A 15,370-nucleotide genomic window follows, 5' to 3' on the forward strand; every position below is an offset into this window, starting at 1 on the left:
CTCCGCTCCTATATATACGCACAAAACACTGAATACATGCAATTTAAAATGAAAAGCCATCCACCAGAGGGCCACTTAAGGATATTTTAACGCATACATTATCGTGGAGGCTCTCCAATGAAAGAAGTTTGGAATAACTGGGCTATACTTTTGCAAACCCATTGGCTTCTGCCTCATATGCCCTTTTGCTTCACACCTGTAATGTAATCCAATTCAGTTGTTGGAGTCAATATAGATTTCCTCGATTCTCGTTTAGGCTGTGATGTCACCTTAGTCTGGTTAACGCCTCCATCTACGTATTAGCATTGGTGTATCCCTAAATATCATATTCATCAGCACTAGCAACTCCTAAGATAAACGTGTACCAAGGGTTATCGCAACATTTTGAAAAAGTGCGTTCTCGGCATCAGAGAAGCCTGTTGGATGAGAAGTACAAGGGGGAAAAAAAAAAGGGTAACTCAGGACTACACTCCCTCCTGCTCCTCCCTACCCTGCCTACAACGCAAAGGCTGCAGCCTGGGGTGAGATTTGGGGGTTTCACAAAGCTAATTTCTTGGTGGAAATAACACCTTGATAATCCGGGAGTCATTGCAACTAAATAAACCAGACTGTCCAATAGATTGAGAAGCATGGCCATGATACAAACCAGTAGAGTATGAGTAATAATGACACCCGGTGTCAAATATTCAGGCCAGCCAACCTACTACACTTTGTAACTGTACTGAGATTTCTGTCATGGTAGTTGGCTTCCTGCCACAGCTGTCAGGACGGTCACTATCACAGAAACAATAGGTACAATGATTGTCATAACACCTCCCAGCAGATCAAGTAAGCGTTGCAGGTTAACATTTTCTGATGACAAAATACATTTTTATAAGTTAATGACATTGGTATAAACTGGCATGAAAATGTTTTTTCTGTTAATTCCAGTTGCGGCCAAGGCAAGAGCCAGCAACGTCCAGCACCATGATGGAGGGGGGCATGCAGCTGCTCAACCGCGATGGCCACAGCATCTCACACAACTCTAAGCGCCACTACCACGACTCCTTCGTGTCCATGAACCGGATGCGACAACGTGGCCTGCTGTGTGACATTGTGCTGCATGTCTCTAACAAAGAAATCAAGGCGCACAAAGTGGTGCTGGCATCCTGCAGCCCCTACTTCCATGCTATGTTTACCAGTAAGTTCAGTCTGACTCTGCTTAGCAGTGTTTCCCACAGATTTGAAATATACTTGGGGGGGTGGTGGTAGCGGGGGGGGGTTACTATTGTTAAAAAAAATGGTAAATGTATTTAGGAACCTATCCATGTGATTTTTAAGCGGGGGTGGACCTCAAATCGTCTAGGGGGGTCAGGTGGGCATGCTCCCCCGGTCAGATATTTTTTTAAATGTTGGAATTAACTGCATCAATCTGGTGCATTTTGAGGGCAAAATGAAGAGACTAGATCTATGGGAACACCTATATGAAACAGAACTGTATACATTTAAATAATCATAAAATCAGGGCCATAACCAATAACATATCCAATATGAAAAAACACTGACGTCCTCAAATGAAAATATGTGTTTACATAAATGGTGACCAAACCGTTTGAGACCCACTGAGAACTTAGACTAAGTTAACTATCTAAACACTCAAGAGTCCCTGATCTTATCGAATTTAGAAAATATTTCACAATTTAACAAATGTTGCCATTCTTGCTATTCATATATATATAATATAAATATTATATACTATATATATATTTATTATTCAATATTTGAACTTTGATACATTTCAAATTCATTTTTCAGCATTTATCGACAAGCAAATGTTTCATCACTTATACATTAGCGATATTACAAGCACATTTCTACAGAGAACTGTGAGTTAGCTGTTTCTGATGATAGTGAAAGATGTGCGATTCTGTTCAAATGGTCTAAGTGACTGGGGTCCGACAAGAAGTATCCTAGCAGTTGAGTCTGAAAGCCAGACAAGTGGAAATATCTAGGAGAACCATTGTAGCCTCAAGGACTCTAGTAATGAGAGGAAATGTAAAACTCACACACACCTCAACTGACCACCTGTGCCCCAGACGGAAAAGGGGGGAAGGAAGCCGTGATGCTTAAAAGGATGAGGTGACCTTCACTGCACACATTGTTGGGAACTATCAAACTCTGAGCAACAGAGCCAAATGATGCCAATGTCTGAGGCATAGAAAACATGCCGTGCTCTGCATGAGTTTCAGGGATAAAGCACAAACTTAAAGCCAGGGTTTCCCAACATAGACTATACTTGGGGGGGCAGACCACGACGCAATCTGCGATCGATTAACTTGTGGACCAATGGATCCCTAGCTCTACGCACTCCTGTACCCAGGTCCGGACTGGACATCGGGAGGACCGGGGGTTTCCCGATGGCCTGGCCTGTTAAGTGGCCTGCTCCACACAGGGTGACTGCTGTCTAATTGATGTTGTGCCTGCCGACATGGCCACTGTCATCAGATCATTAAATCAAGCCCATTGATTGGGTCTCCCTGTGCTGTCATTCAAGCTCGCGGATAACTTCAGCTCAGGTGAGGTAAAGGACTCTTGAGTGTTTAGATAGTTAACTTAGTCTAAGTTCTCAGTGGGTCTCAAACGGTTTGGTCACCATTTATGTAAACACATATTTTCATTTGAGGACGTCAGTGTTTTTTCATATTGGATATGTTATTGGTTATGGCCCTGATTTTATGATTATTTAAATGTATACAGTTCTGTTTCATATAGGTGTTCCCATAGATCTAGTCTCTTCATTTTGCCCTCAAAATGCACCAGATTGATGCAGTTAATTCCAACATTTAAAAAAATATCTGACCGGGGGAGCATGCCCACCTGACCCCCCTAGACGATTTGAGGTCCACCCCCGCTTAAAAATCACATGGATAGGTTCCTAAATACATTTACCATTTTTTTTAACAATAGTAACCCCCCCCCGCTACCACCACCCCCCCAAGTATATTTCAAATCTGTGGGAAACACTGCTAAGCAGAGTCAGACTGAACTTACTGGTAAACATAGCATGGAAGTAGGGGCTGCAGGATGCCAGCACCACTTTGTGCGCCTTGATTTCTTTGTTAGAGACATGCAGCACAATGTCACACAGCAGGCCACGTTGTCGCATCCGGTTCATGGACACGAAGGAGTCGTGGTAGTGGCGCTTAGAGTTGTGTGAGATGCTGTGGCCATCGCGGTTGAGCAGCTGCATGCCCCCCTCCATCATGGTGCTGGACGTTGCTGGCTCTTGCCTTGGCCGCAACTGGAATTAACAGAAAAAACATTTTCATGCCAGTTTATACCAATGTCATTAACTTATAAAAATGTATTTTGTCATCAGAAAATGTTAACCTGCAACGCTTACTTGATCTGCTGGGAGGTGTTATGACAATCATTGTACCTATTGTTTCTGTGATAGTGACCGTCCTGACAGCTGTGGCAGGAAGCCAACTACCATGACAGAAATCTCAGTACAGTTACAAAGTGTAGTAGGTTGGCTGGCCTGAATATTTGACACCGGGTGTCATTATTACTCATACTCTACTGGTTTGTATCAATGCATGCTTCTAATCTATTGGACAGTCTTGGTTTATTTAGTTGCAATGACTCCCATTATCAAGTGTATTTCCACCAGAATTAGCTGTGAAACCCCCAAATCTCACCCCAGCTGCAGCCTTTGGTTAGGCAGGGTAGGAGGAGAGGAGGATGTAGCCTGAGTTAGCCCTTTCCCTTGTACTCTCATCCAACAGGCTCTCTGATGGAGAACGCACTTCAAAATGTTGCATAACCCTTGTCACACGTTATCTTAGGAGTTGTAGTCTGATGAATATTATTTAGGATACACCAATGCTAATACTAGATGGAGGTTAACCAGACTAGTACATCACAGGCCTAAACAAATCAGGAAATCTATATTGACTCCAACATACTGAATTGGATACATTACAGGTGTGAAGAAAAGGGCATATGAGCAGAAGCCAATGGGTTTGAAAAGTATAAGCCAGTTATTCCAAACTTCTTTCATGGAGAGCCTCCACATAATGTATGGTTAAAATATCCTTAAGTGCCCTCTGGTGATGCTTTTCATTTTAAATTCATTATTCATGTTTGTGTATATATAAGGAGGAGGTTGTTTGACGATAACACAAGTCTATGAGAACACACAGGCAGCCACCACTGACTCGTAAATGAAGAATATTGATCAGTTTGAGGCCAATTAATAAAACACTTAAGCTAAAAACACAACACACATGTAATTGAGTCTTCTTAAGTTGAGTGCAGGTCTCTCTCTGCCTAAATACACAATTCATTTAGTATAAATGCTTCATAATTATGTTGTCATCTGTTCAGAGGCACTCTTTCAACTACTCTGCACTGCCCAAAGAGAATCATCTCATATGTCACCACAGCTGCCTGGCGACTAGCTCCGGGGTCCCATTTTCCAAAACACAATGGACCACAAAAACACACCAACCATGTTCCTCTGTGAGGGAACAATCTGCTCTCATGCCTCAGGGAATAATAAAGAGACAATGTGGCATACAGACATGAATAAACAGCAGTTTGAGGAAGAAGTAAAAATATAATAATTGTCACAGTTAAAAGTAACAGAGTGAAGCACTTGTCCTGTCCATCCCAGGCTTGTCTCTTAAAATCTCTCCTCGCTCTGGCTTATAAACCTTGCCTAGCATCCACACAAAGACTCTGGCTTCTTAACAGACATGCACACTCTTGATGGATACACAAATGTTGCATTGTAATCTTTTTTGGACATAATGGTGTTTCACCCCAACACCCACTCCATCTATTTTGAATAACAACAGCTATCAGCTGCTGCAGAATGAATGTGTCATTCCTTTACCGGTGGTTGTGTTGCGGTTATCCTTGGACGCAGTATCTTCCTCACAGTGATGGGAGATAAGTCATCAGCTGTCGCAGTCAGATTGGTTTAAAAGTGTTACCAGTGTCTGGCTTTCTGTCCATATTCTTACTCAGGCATACGAAATAAGAAGAAAGCCTCCGTTTCGTGCTGTATGCGGTTGACGTCAATGCAAAAAAACTGCATGAAATCTGACATCGGTTTGTTAAGGTGGTGCTGAAACTGCAGGCGGTGAAAAAAGCTATGCTGAAATATGGTGCAGTGAGGCAGGTGTTGCACTTTAGAAATACACAGGAATCTGTTCTTAATCCAAATTTCAAACATTTGCAATGGTTGTTTGTTTATAATTTGACGTGACACATACTACCTTAAGCATCCCCTTTTGTCTGGTCAGAGTGCGGAAGTGCGTTCGATAAAAGAATCTAGGCGAGTGCGAAAGGCGGGGTTTTACTTAGAAGCTCCATGATTGGTCAGAACTTGAACCACCCCCGCCTCGGTTACCCCAGTCAACAAATCAAACAAACAGCGTACAAGACACGAACCCAATTTTCCAAAAGGTTGGACTGTTTATAATCATACAATTCCAAGGCGATACATTTGTTGACACTGAATTTGTTTTTCTTCTGTTTGAATAAAATAAAAGTCACGGCTGCTTAATTTGTTGCATATGTATAACCAATGCTATTTGTTAGTGGTAGCTAATGTTAGCTCTGAAGGACTCACCACCAGCCGTCGTCGGTGTCGATGTGACAGCAATGATACCCTCCGGTTTTTAAACTTGCCCAGCTTTGTGGCTGTGTTACGCAACCGATTATAACCTAAAAAGCAAGATCGTTGATCTGCGATTCGTCAGCAAACTTTATCTAATGGATGCAGCTGTTCATTTAATATAAATTCACGTGCAGCATCAAAACACTGCTTGTTCTTGTGTGCACTCAGCACTGTGCAGTTTTGACAGTGAAATATCGAGGTTGTCGTGACCGCCGACTGTTTTTTTATTATTTCAGGTTCGATTAGCCTTTTGATAAAAAAAGAGGTCCTGGTAGTCATTACAATAAAACATAATGACTGAGAACCTCAAACTAGCAATAATCTGTGTATATATAATGTATTTTTGTGAAGTAATGATGTTGTATTGCAAATAATGATAAACATTATAATAATTACCTTAGAGTTACCTTGTCATTCGTCAATATGTTTCGATACTGCAGTCATTTGGGGGTTTACTAAGGCATTATTCGAACAAGTGTCTCATTATAATAAATTACACGGTGTTTTGTTTCATAATGATGGAAGTATCCTGCTGTAGCAATAGTGAGCACCATGAACCATAAAACCAACCTCTTCATTTTGCAGCGGGGAGTTGTGGGTAATGAGGTTTCAGAGTCTCACGCATCACGTTTTTAGGATCCAGCATGGCAGCCAAACAGAAAAGGTTTGTGTACAAATGTTCTATAATATGTGTTGTATTATACGAGTTATAACGGCAAATATGTGTCGTTTTTACTAAATATAGTATTGTCAATCCAGTCGTTGTATTTGTGTGGGTCTTAAGACTCGTTTTTAGCTAACATTGTGTCCGAAACTATCCTAGCTTAACGCTAGCTTAGTGTTATGAGAGCTTGGAAGCAGCTACCTCTAGCTTGACTCAAACGTAAGGCTCTACATGTTCGGTCCTTTCTCTTTGTGTTAAAATAACAGCTTTATTTGTATTAAAGAAAGTTAAGCTGTCAGCTGAAAAGCAAACGTTTGAATGGACGCTGTATACTGTAGATAGAACATGTAACACATATGTCCCCCCCCACATGTTGCTCTGCTAACTTTGTTAAACTGGTGTCCTTCTTTGTAGGAAGTTGGAGGACCTCAGCATGGACGAGTTCCTGCTGACAGCTTTAGATTCTGCAGGAGAAGATGACTCTGAAGATGAGACAAAAAAACAGAATGGTCTCGATAAGAAGAAATCTGCAGCCTTTGAGACGTGAGTGCTTTGCGATGGCTTCATAAACTGTATCATTTTGATAGTGATAGTAACATGTGAAGTATTATATTGAATAACGTGCACCTATTTTAGTTAATTTATCTTACTATTTATGTCTTACTTTCATGTTTAATGTATTAGACACTTGTTTAACTGCTATATTGCTTTTTATAATTATGGAGTTATAATTTATTACAAATCTATGGCAAGGATTATTTTGAACACTAAAGCAGGAAGGAGGCAATTTCCTGCCTTCCTTACTTTCTACCCCCTAGTCCCAGCGAAACCTTCAAACATCACACGTTTGTTGTGCTTTTTTTTCTCTATAGAGATGATAAGAAAGGTAAGGCCAGTCAGCACAAGGAGCAGCTGTCCAGGTTAAAGAACAAAGATCCGGAGTTCTACAAGTTTCTGCAAGCAAACGACCAAACACTGCTAAACTTTGATGACACAGACAGCTCTGAGGATGAGGACGAGAAAAAATATCACAAATTGCCGTCCAAACTTGAGGTAGGCCCGCTGCTGGTGTGTCTTAGTTTATGCTGAGTTCTCTTGTGAAATTACTTCATACTGTGGTGTTTTGCCTTTAGGAGGACGACTCTGATGATGAAGACGACGACGAAGGGGGTGCAGAGGGCTCAAAGGCTTCAAAGAAATCCAAGAAGGGAGTGGAGATTATCAAAGTCACAGACAAAATGGTTGAAGAGTGGAAAGATGCTATGAAGAAGGAACCCACACCTCGACTCTTCAGAGAAGTCACCCAGGCCTTTAAGGCCGCCGTGGCTACAACAAAGGGCGAGGGAGGGGCGCAGTGTCGGTACAAAGTGGCCGACAGTTCAGGTAGGGTACCATGTTGGATATTTGTATTTAAACTGTTACTATCCTATGGAAAAGGTATAGCATCATCACTTCGATGATACATTGTTATTATAATAATATATTGTAATACACGAAAAATATATGCAGAAAAAATTGTCAATATTTGACAGAATTTGGATGTAACTTTAGAACACACCAGATACAATACATTTACGATGACAGCTTTCGTAGGAAGATATTAAAAGCAATATAATGGACACCTTTCTGTTAAATCCAAAAAGTATTGTTTTTTTTTAATTCATTTTTTTTCACCATACACACATTTTGTTAAGTTTAACCTTAAAAATTAATTAAAAGCTGTTTTCTAAAATGTTTGCTCTAAATATTATTAGTGCCGGGTTTGCACTTTTACATTTTGACTGTGGTGGTGTCACACTTTCATACATTTCAAATGCAGTTAAAAACCTGCGTAATAATAATAATAATAATAATAACAACAACGACAACGTATAGGTACTATACTACTGTATTTGTTTGCTGTACCATTTACCTATTGTGTAAAACAAAAAAGAAACTCCTCCATGCATTGCATAAAACACATGTAACCACTACAACAACCAGATATGGTAAAAACCAAAAGCATTTGATTCTCCACTTCAGCACCAACGTTTCACATCATTTTTTATAAAACACTTTCAGTGAGTGTTACAACACACAATTTAAATATCTAAGATATATATATATCAACATAAATATCTCTTTACCTGTACTGTCTACAGTGTTCAACTCCCTGGTCATCTTCTGTATCAGAGATGTTTACGTGGCCCTGCAGAGGATGCTCAACCTGAAGCCAGAAAAAGACCAGAAAAAGTATGAATTGGATCAAAATTGCCTTCTGTTTAAAGTCTTTATGAAGCTAAAGTCCTGACTTCTGTTTTGTTCTCAGGCTAGTGCTTCCATCATCTAGTCCAAAGTGGCAAAAGAATCAGGTTGACATCAAGATGTATCTCAGTGGAGTAGTTCAGGTTTGTTTTTCTGTCTCTTCAAGCGTCTCTCACATGTCTGTCTGTGCTTTTTCGATCTTTGAGTTCTGCCTCTTGTTAACAGGTGAGGTAGACGTGAAAACATACACTAGATAAAGTGCAGAGAAATGTGTATTTTCTTTGACACGGAACAGTACATTTATAACAGAGTTGCACACACCATGATAAGTCCTCCTTCTTGTCCTTCTGCATCCTCAAAACGCGCCTGTATTGATCTCCGTTTTCCTCTCTTTTGTTCCTTTCTCCACTTGTAGCTGTTATCCTGCCTGACGGAGGCCACAGTGATCAGCGCTGTCCTGCGGCACGCCAACCAGCTCGCACCTTATTACCTTTGTCTCCCTAAACAATGTCGTCATCTGGTTAAGGTAAGTCAGTAGTTATCATAAGATGTTGTGAAGTGTCTGCATTAAACGAATGCTGAATTCATTTGGTTTCTGATGTAATTTTGAGCCTCTAATTCATCCCATGTTTTTGTGTGCAGCAACTGATGAAGCAGTGGAGCACAGGGGAGGAGACGAGTCGGGTTCTCGCCTTCCTGGCCCTCAACAAAATCTGCAGACATAAACAGGACACATATCTCAACCCTATTCTCAAGGTGAGCCTAAATCAGAGTGATACAGGGATAAAAGGGTGCACAGTTAACCAGGACGTCAAGGCAACAGTGACCTGCAGAGAGTATTTATATAAAAAAAAAATCGGGTGTGTCAAAAAAAATTATATTTGTATCTCTTACTTTTTTCGTTCTTTTTTGCAGCAAATGTACATCTCCTATGTACAAAACTGTAAGTTCACCTCTCCCAATGTGCTGCCCATGATCAACTTCATGCAGCGAACTCTCACAGAGATGTACTCGCTGGACACACAGGCCACTTACCAGCACGCCTTCATCTACATCCGACAGCTGGCCATCCACCTCAGAAACGCCATGACCATGAAGAAAAAGGTACATTTGTGTCTGTGTGTGCACTGGGAGATTGTCTGCTTAGACATATTTTAAGAATAAGATCAATATTAAGACATACTTTATTATATGAATTCTGTTTTTTACTCTGTGGTTACTAACACACATAGGCCTTAAATAAACACATGCACAAACGGGATCTATTCTCATGTATTAGTGGAGAGGTGTCTGAGCAAAGAGGCTGCCAATGGTTCAGCCCCATGGAGCAGTTGGGGGTTTGTTGACTTGCTCAAGAACACCTGGGCAGTCCCAAGGAGGTGAACTGGCACCTCTCAAGCTACCAGTCCAGCCTTTGTATTTTATCCTATCAGGACTTGAACTGCCGACCCTTCTGTTACTGAGCCTGTTCATGCACAACACATCTCAACAGAAAGACACTCAGGGTTCAGTTCAAATGGAGATTCACTGTTTAGCTACTATATACGGTGGCCCTGAAGTGCAAGACACCACAGCAGTTCAGAAAACTCCACAGCATTTCAGAAAACTCCACAGCATTTCACAAAACGCCACAGCATTTCACAAAACACCACAGCATTTCACATTGGACGGAAAGGGTATTCCTTTAGGGAGAACACTTCTTGTTTGTGACTGGACAGAGCCAGCCAGAGAAGCCCGGCTGTGATTGGTTGTTTTTGCTGCCAAGAAATGACGCTTCGTGATTGGTCAACGCCCGACAGCGCAATATGTCCCAACGTGGTCCCAACACATCAGCCGTTAGCACACACTCAGAGCTCACAGCTCCTCATATCTGTTCAGAAACTGGACAAAAGTTAAACATGTACAAACCACAGACTGTCTGTGTCATGGCTAATACAGTCGCTGCTTTATTTATGAGTGTATGACGTTGTTGTGAGTGTGGATGGAGCAGCTACAGGTTAGTTTAGCCTGATGGATCCGATTCAATTCAGAAAACACGCATTTTATAAGCTTTTCGCCTGCCGTCTTGTCTGCAGACTTGTCAAAGCGTTAATTCATGGTTTTTACTAACCGTTATCAGTATGTAGTTACTTCGGCATCACTTTGAAACGTGCATTACAATTTAAATCACGGTCAAATATGTTCATTTTGTTGTAGTTGGTATAGGAATTTACATGGTATCTCCATGTAAATCCTACCGGGATCGGATCGATCAGGCTAAACTAACATGTAGCTGCTCCGTCCACACTCACAACAACGTCATACAGACATAGCAGCGACTGTATTAGCCATGACACAGACAGTCTGTGGTTTGTACATGTTTAACTTTTGTCCAGTTTCTGAACAGATATGAGGAGCTGTGAGCTCTGATTGTGTGCTAACGGCTGATGTGTTCGGACCACGTTGGGGCATATTGCGCTGTCGGGCGTTGACCAATCACGACGCGTCATTTCTTGACTGGCAGCAAAAACAACCAATCACAGCAGTGCTTCTCTGGCTGGCTCTGTCCAATCACAAACAATAAGTGTTCTCCCTAAAGGAATACCCTTTCCGTCCAATGTGAAATGCTTTTATGTTTTCTGAAATGCTGTGGCGTTTTCTGAAAAGCTGTGGCGTTTTCTGAAATGCTGTTGTGTTTTGTGAAATGCTGTTATTTTTTCTGAAAAGCTGTGGCGTTATCTGAAAAGCTGTGGCGTTATCTGAAAAGCTGTGGCGTTATCTGAAATGCTGTGGCGTTTTCTGAAATGCTGTGGTGTCTTGCACTTCAGGGCCACAGTAACTATAATACCAATCTGATTGTCCCTGTGTTCTGTAGGAAACGTACCAGTCGGTGTATAACTGGCAGTACATCCACTGTCTGTCCCTCTGGTGTCGAGTCCTCAGCACCTTGCACCCCAGTGATGTACTCCAGCCTCTCATCTATCCACTCTGCCAAGTCATAATTGGCACCGTGAAGTGAGTATATCTATATGCACTTTTATATTTAAATATAGTTTTAAACGTCCATGTCCATGTTGGACAATGATCAATACAAATGTGGAAAAAGCAGAGATTCTATCTGGTTGTAATATTGCTCTGTGTGATTAATGCACTATAATCTTCTAAATGTAGCAGTTAGCCATTTGCTGCAGCCATGCAAACAACGCATGGCTGCGGCTTGTATTCATAATTGATTTTTCTTTTAATCATTTTGTTATTTTGTCACATGTTTGGGTCCACACATTAAGTTATATTATTTTCAGACAAGTGATAGTGGCAAATAAACAAATCATTTCTCATAAGTAGCTCTAGTTCTAAAAAGCAGCTGCTGATTTAGAACACCCATACTTTTTAGAAATACCTAGTTATTCAGCTATTTTTTTATGTGATAAGCACTTTAAGACCTCACAACCAAATAAATATTTGCAGTGTTTTGATATGTGATGAACCTTAAAGTCATGGATGTGTCATGGAGGCGGTGATACTGAATTGTTTTCATTGGCTCACCAGCACCTGAAGTAAAATGCCGCAACTAAAACCTGCTTTTAGTTTTCTTCTGAATTACAGTTAATATCAACTGCAGCTTCAGACGCCAACATTAAACTCACAGCAGCAAATGAACAGCTAGGAAGTGAGAACAAAGAGTCTCCTGCTGTGACCAAACTGTTTGTGACAGAATTCAATGAAAAAGTGATAAATGATGCACAGAGGACGGCAGTGGTGCTTCAATATTCATCCGTATAGTACTTAAAGCGGTAGAAAGGACTTAGGGTAACATCTGTTTTAGTTTATTTTTGTATATATTAAAAAGTAAAATTGTACAATCAAATGCGATGCCCCAGCTCACCCAGCCCTTAACATATATTTAATAAGAATATATGTTAGTTGTTTGTTTACTGTTGGACTTTGAAATGCCTTGCCTCCAGCACTCTTTGTTGCCAAAAAAAGAAAGTTTGTACAGTACATTTAAAATGTGTGTGTGTGTATATATGTATGTGTGTGTATATATATATATATATATATATACATTTTAGTAGTGTGTGTGTGTATATATATGTGTGTATGTGTGTATGTGTATATATATATATATATATATATATATATATATACACACTACCTGACAGAGCTGTAACTAGTTTAAGCTAACGATACAAAAAAGATTAGGTCTCATCATCAAGTCTTATATCTTGACTAATTGGTTACCTCCTAAATTGTTACGTACAATGCAGCACAACCGTATTTCACTTATTAGTGAGGAGCCACCATTTTCACTGTATATTTAGCCAACAGCAGGTGGAGACATTGACCAATGTTTTCTTCCTCTGCACAGACTAGTGCCGACATCCAGATATTACCCCCTGAGGATGCACTGCTGCAAAGCCCTCACCCTGCTGTCCGGCAGCACCAACACATTTGTACCGGTGCTGCCTTTCATCCTGGAGGTAAGATATCACATTAATGTGGATCTGACCGGATCAGTGCAGCTTTCTTTATGTTTTCCAGCAGTTTAAATGTTTTTCACCAGTTCACTGAACTTAAAGTTTTTGAACAATGCAAAATAAACAGTCAGTTGGTTGTCTTTGTCACACATGGAAACAATGAAAAGGTAGATGTGATGAAATGTTCCGTCGGTGGTTTGCTGTGGAAAACATCAGTGGCGTATGAAATGCATTCTGGTCTCAACAGCCACAACTGAAGGAGCTCAGGAGGAAACTCATCGAAAGATAGCACTGTGTGTTTGTGTTATCAGACCAATCACGGTTCACCAACTGACAACTTTTACTCGGGGTCAGGTGTTAAGCACGTGATTGTGCGGTCTGCGTGTCGTTTGTGTGCAAGTGTTTATGCATGCTGTGGGCCGCTGTTGTTGTGGTGTGCCGGAGGAGAGCGGTGTGCTGGTGCCAGCAACTAGCACGGCATGCTGGGATTGGTCAGTGTGTGTGCATGCAGCAGTTTGACCAACGTGATAAAGGCTTGGTTGTGGTTTGCACTCTGGTCCTAACACGCTGTGCAGACCACATCCTCTCTGCCTATATCCCACTCTCTACCTCCTTTCCCCGTACACAGTCGAAGCCCCCTCCCCTAACCCCCCAGCAGCAAACCGTGTTTATTTGTGACGCACGATATTGCCTGTGTCTTTTCTTCTTTACTGTTCCCTTTATTAAGGCACTGTTATAGGCAGGCTGAGGTACGCTGCTACTGTTTTAATTAGAGCAGCAGAAGCAGCCCCTTCCCCCAGTGTGCCTGTGTGTGTTCTCGCATCTCCGAGGGGGGTGTAGGATTTGGAGCTTCCTGCTTCACTAGCTGTGTGTATGTGCATGCACCAGGGTTGGCCCATGCTTTCCCACTTCCCCCTGGCTCCCCCGCAGACCGCCACCACATCCTATGTTTGTGTGTGCCTATCACCGTAGCTGGTGGATTTTTGCTATGTTACAATACCTGGTGTTCTACACACGTTTCTAAAATTCATTGAGATGGGGGGTATACTTGTACTAAAATATCATCCTCCTGATTGGGAGGAGCCCCCCAGGCACTCCCCTCCTACGAGGGGGGCCCTTCTAGAAAAAAGTTTATACTACCACCTTTCAAATTTTCCAGTAAGTATAGACATCATCGTGAAACTTCTCGTTTGTACTTCCAATTCTAGTAGCCTATAAAATGTCACAATACATAATATATGAATAAGTTGTGTGGTAATATTTTGTCTTGACATTCGTCATAAAATAAGTAAACCCTATAAAATGTTTATGAGGGAATATAGTGTTTGATATTGAATATACATAATTAGTGTAGATTATGGTGACTGATAATGAAATTTGATGTGTACTATTGATATGATAACATAAAATGATTGGTCCATAAATGTAGAGATGGATTCACGCATATAGTAATTACTTGATATATATAGTATAGTTCAACCACGGGAATGGAGGTGCTCGACTCAATAAACTCGGAGAGTCCTCTCTCGGAGAGAAGGTGGACCAAACATCTTTTCGAAAATTCTAAACAATCCGTATCATTCGATTGGTCTACGATTATTGTTGGTCTAGCGGTGACACGGATGTTGATTTCTGTGTCGGTGCGTTTGTGACGCCACACCAGCCGACGGAATACCGATGACGTTATAAACTTCTCGACCTCGGCCGCAAGGCCACGAGAGGCATTCGTGACGATCAGATCAGGATGTACATGTGAGGAAAGTCTGCTCTGTATTGGTGGCCACTTCTGTGCAATGCGAGCACAACACCAAGTTCCCTTGGACAGGAAACGCGTCCTTTTTCGTCCGTGAGCGAAACAAATTAATAAAAACGCAGACTTAAAGAAGAAGAAAAAACTTCACTCTTCAATAGGCAGGTAGCCATGCCTGGATTGCTGCCTGTGGGGCGGTTTTGCTTTTGAGAAGCCAGAGGGTGCTTAATCGTGTTTCAGTGGGTTTAGTCGCAATTTTTTTCCGCCCTCCAGGCTTTTCGGCTGATTAAACGTAGGTGACAATTAAACTATGTATGACGTCACAAAGACTCTACGTGTAAAAACACTTTCATGTATGATAGTTGCACACCCGTATTAAACAGATGTTCGAAATCGAAAGTGTAGACGGGTGTTACTCCGCATATCACATAGCAAATCATAAACACATCGGTTTCGATAAGCGGAGATGGCATAGAAAACTACGAAAAGACACGGCAACACACGTGGCACACACACACACCACAAAAACCCAGCAATGACACGAGTCACAACGCTTCGCCGTCTCGGTTGCGAGGACCGGCCACCGA

At 41.4% G+C, this 15,370-nt stretch overlaps 2 protein-coding genes across 6 annotated transcripts in view; one reads left to right on the forward strand and one right to left on the reverse strand.

Annotated features, from left to right (window-relative positions):
* The window catches only part of klhl17 (kelch-like family member 17), a 28,336-nt gene extending 22,512 nt beyond the window's left edge, over positions 1-5,824 (reverse strand). For 4 of the 5 annotated variants that reach the window (XM_010776880.1, XM_010776879.1, XM_010776878.1 and 1 more), the window contains exons 1-2: positions 5,621-5,824; positions 3,031-3,280 (exon numbers count right to left, since the gene is read on the reverse strand). In XM_010776880.1, coding sequence (XP_010775182.1) covers positions 3,031-3,244 — 214 coding nt within the window. In that variant the 5' untranslated portion in view covers positions 3,245-3,280; positions 5,621-5,824. Of the gene's footprint in view, positions 1-3,030; positions 3,281-4,879; positions 5,223-5,620 lie in introns of those variants that run through there. The other variant, XM_010776877.1, reaches the window with a different exon arrangement.
* Positions 5,825-6,253: 429 nt separating this feature from the next.
* Positions 6,254-15,370, forward strand: part of noc2l (NOC2-like nucleolar associated transcriptional repressor) — a 16,986-nt gene continuing 7,869 nt past the window's right edge. The window contains exons 1-11 of the mRNA XM_010776884.1: positions 6,254-6,332; positions 6,747-6,875; positions 7,205-7,385; positions 7,466-7,715; positions 8,474-8,564; positions 8,641-8,719; positions 8,992-9,102; positions 9,219-9,332; positions 9,492-9,680; positions 11,431-11,570; positions 12,925-13,036. Coding sequence (XP_010775186.1) covers positions 6,313-6,332; positions 6,747-6,875; positions 7,205-7,385; positions 7,466-7,715; positions 8,474-8,564; positions 8,641-8,719; positions 8,992-9,102; positions 9,219-9,332; positions 9,492-9,680; positions 11,431-11,570; positions 12,925-13,036 — 1,416 coding nt within the window. The 5' untranslated portion in view covers positions 6,254-6,312. The remainder of the gene's footprint in view (positions 6,333-6,746; positions 6,876-7,204; positions 7,386-7,465; positions 7,716-8,473; positions 8,565-8,640; positions 8,720-8,991; positions 9,103-9,218; positions 9,333-9,491; positions 9,681-11,430; positions 11,571-12,924; positions 13,037-15,370) is intronic.

Source organism: Notothenia coriiceps, unplaced genomic scaffold, assembly GCF_000735185.1.
Source record: "Notothenia coriiceps isolate Sejong01 unplaced genomic scaffold, NC01 NC01_scaffold00017403, whole genome shotgun sequence".
Classification (NCBI taxonomy): Eukaryota; Metazoa; Chordata; class Actinopteri; order Perciformes; family Nototheniidae; genus Notothenia; species Notothenia coriiceps.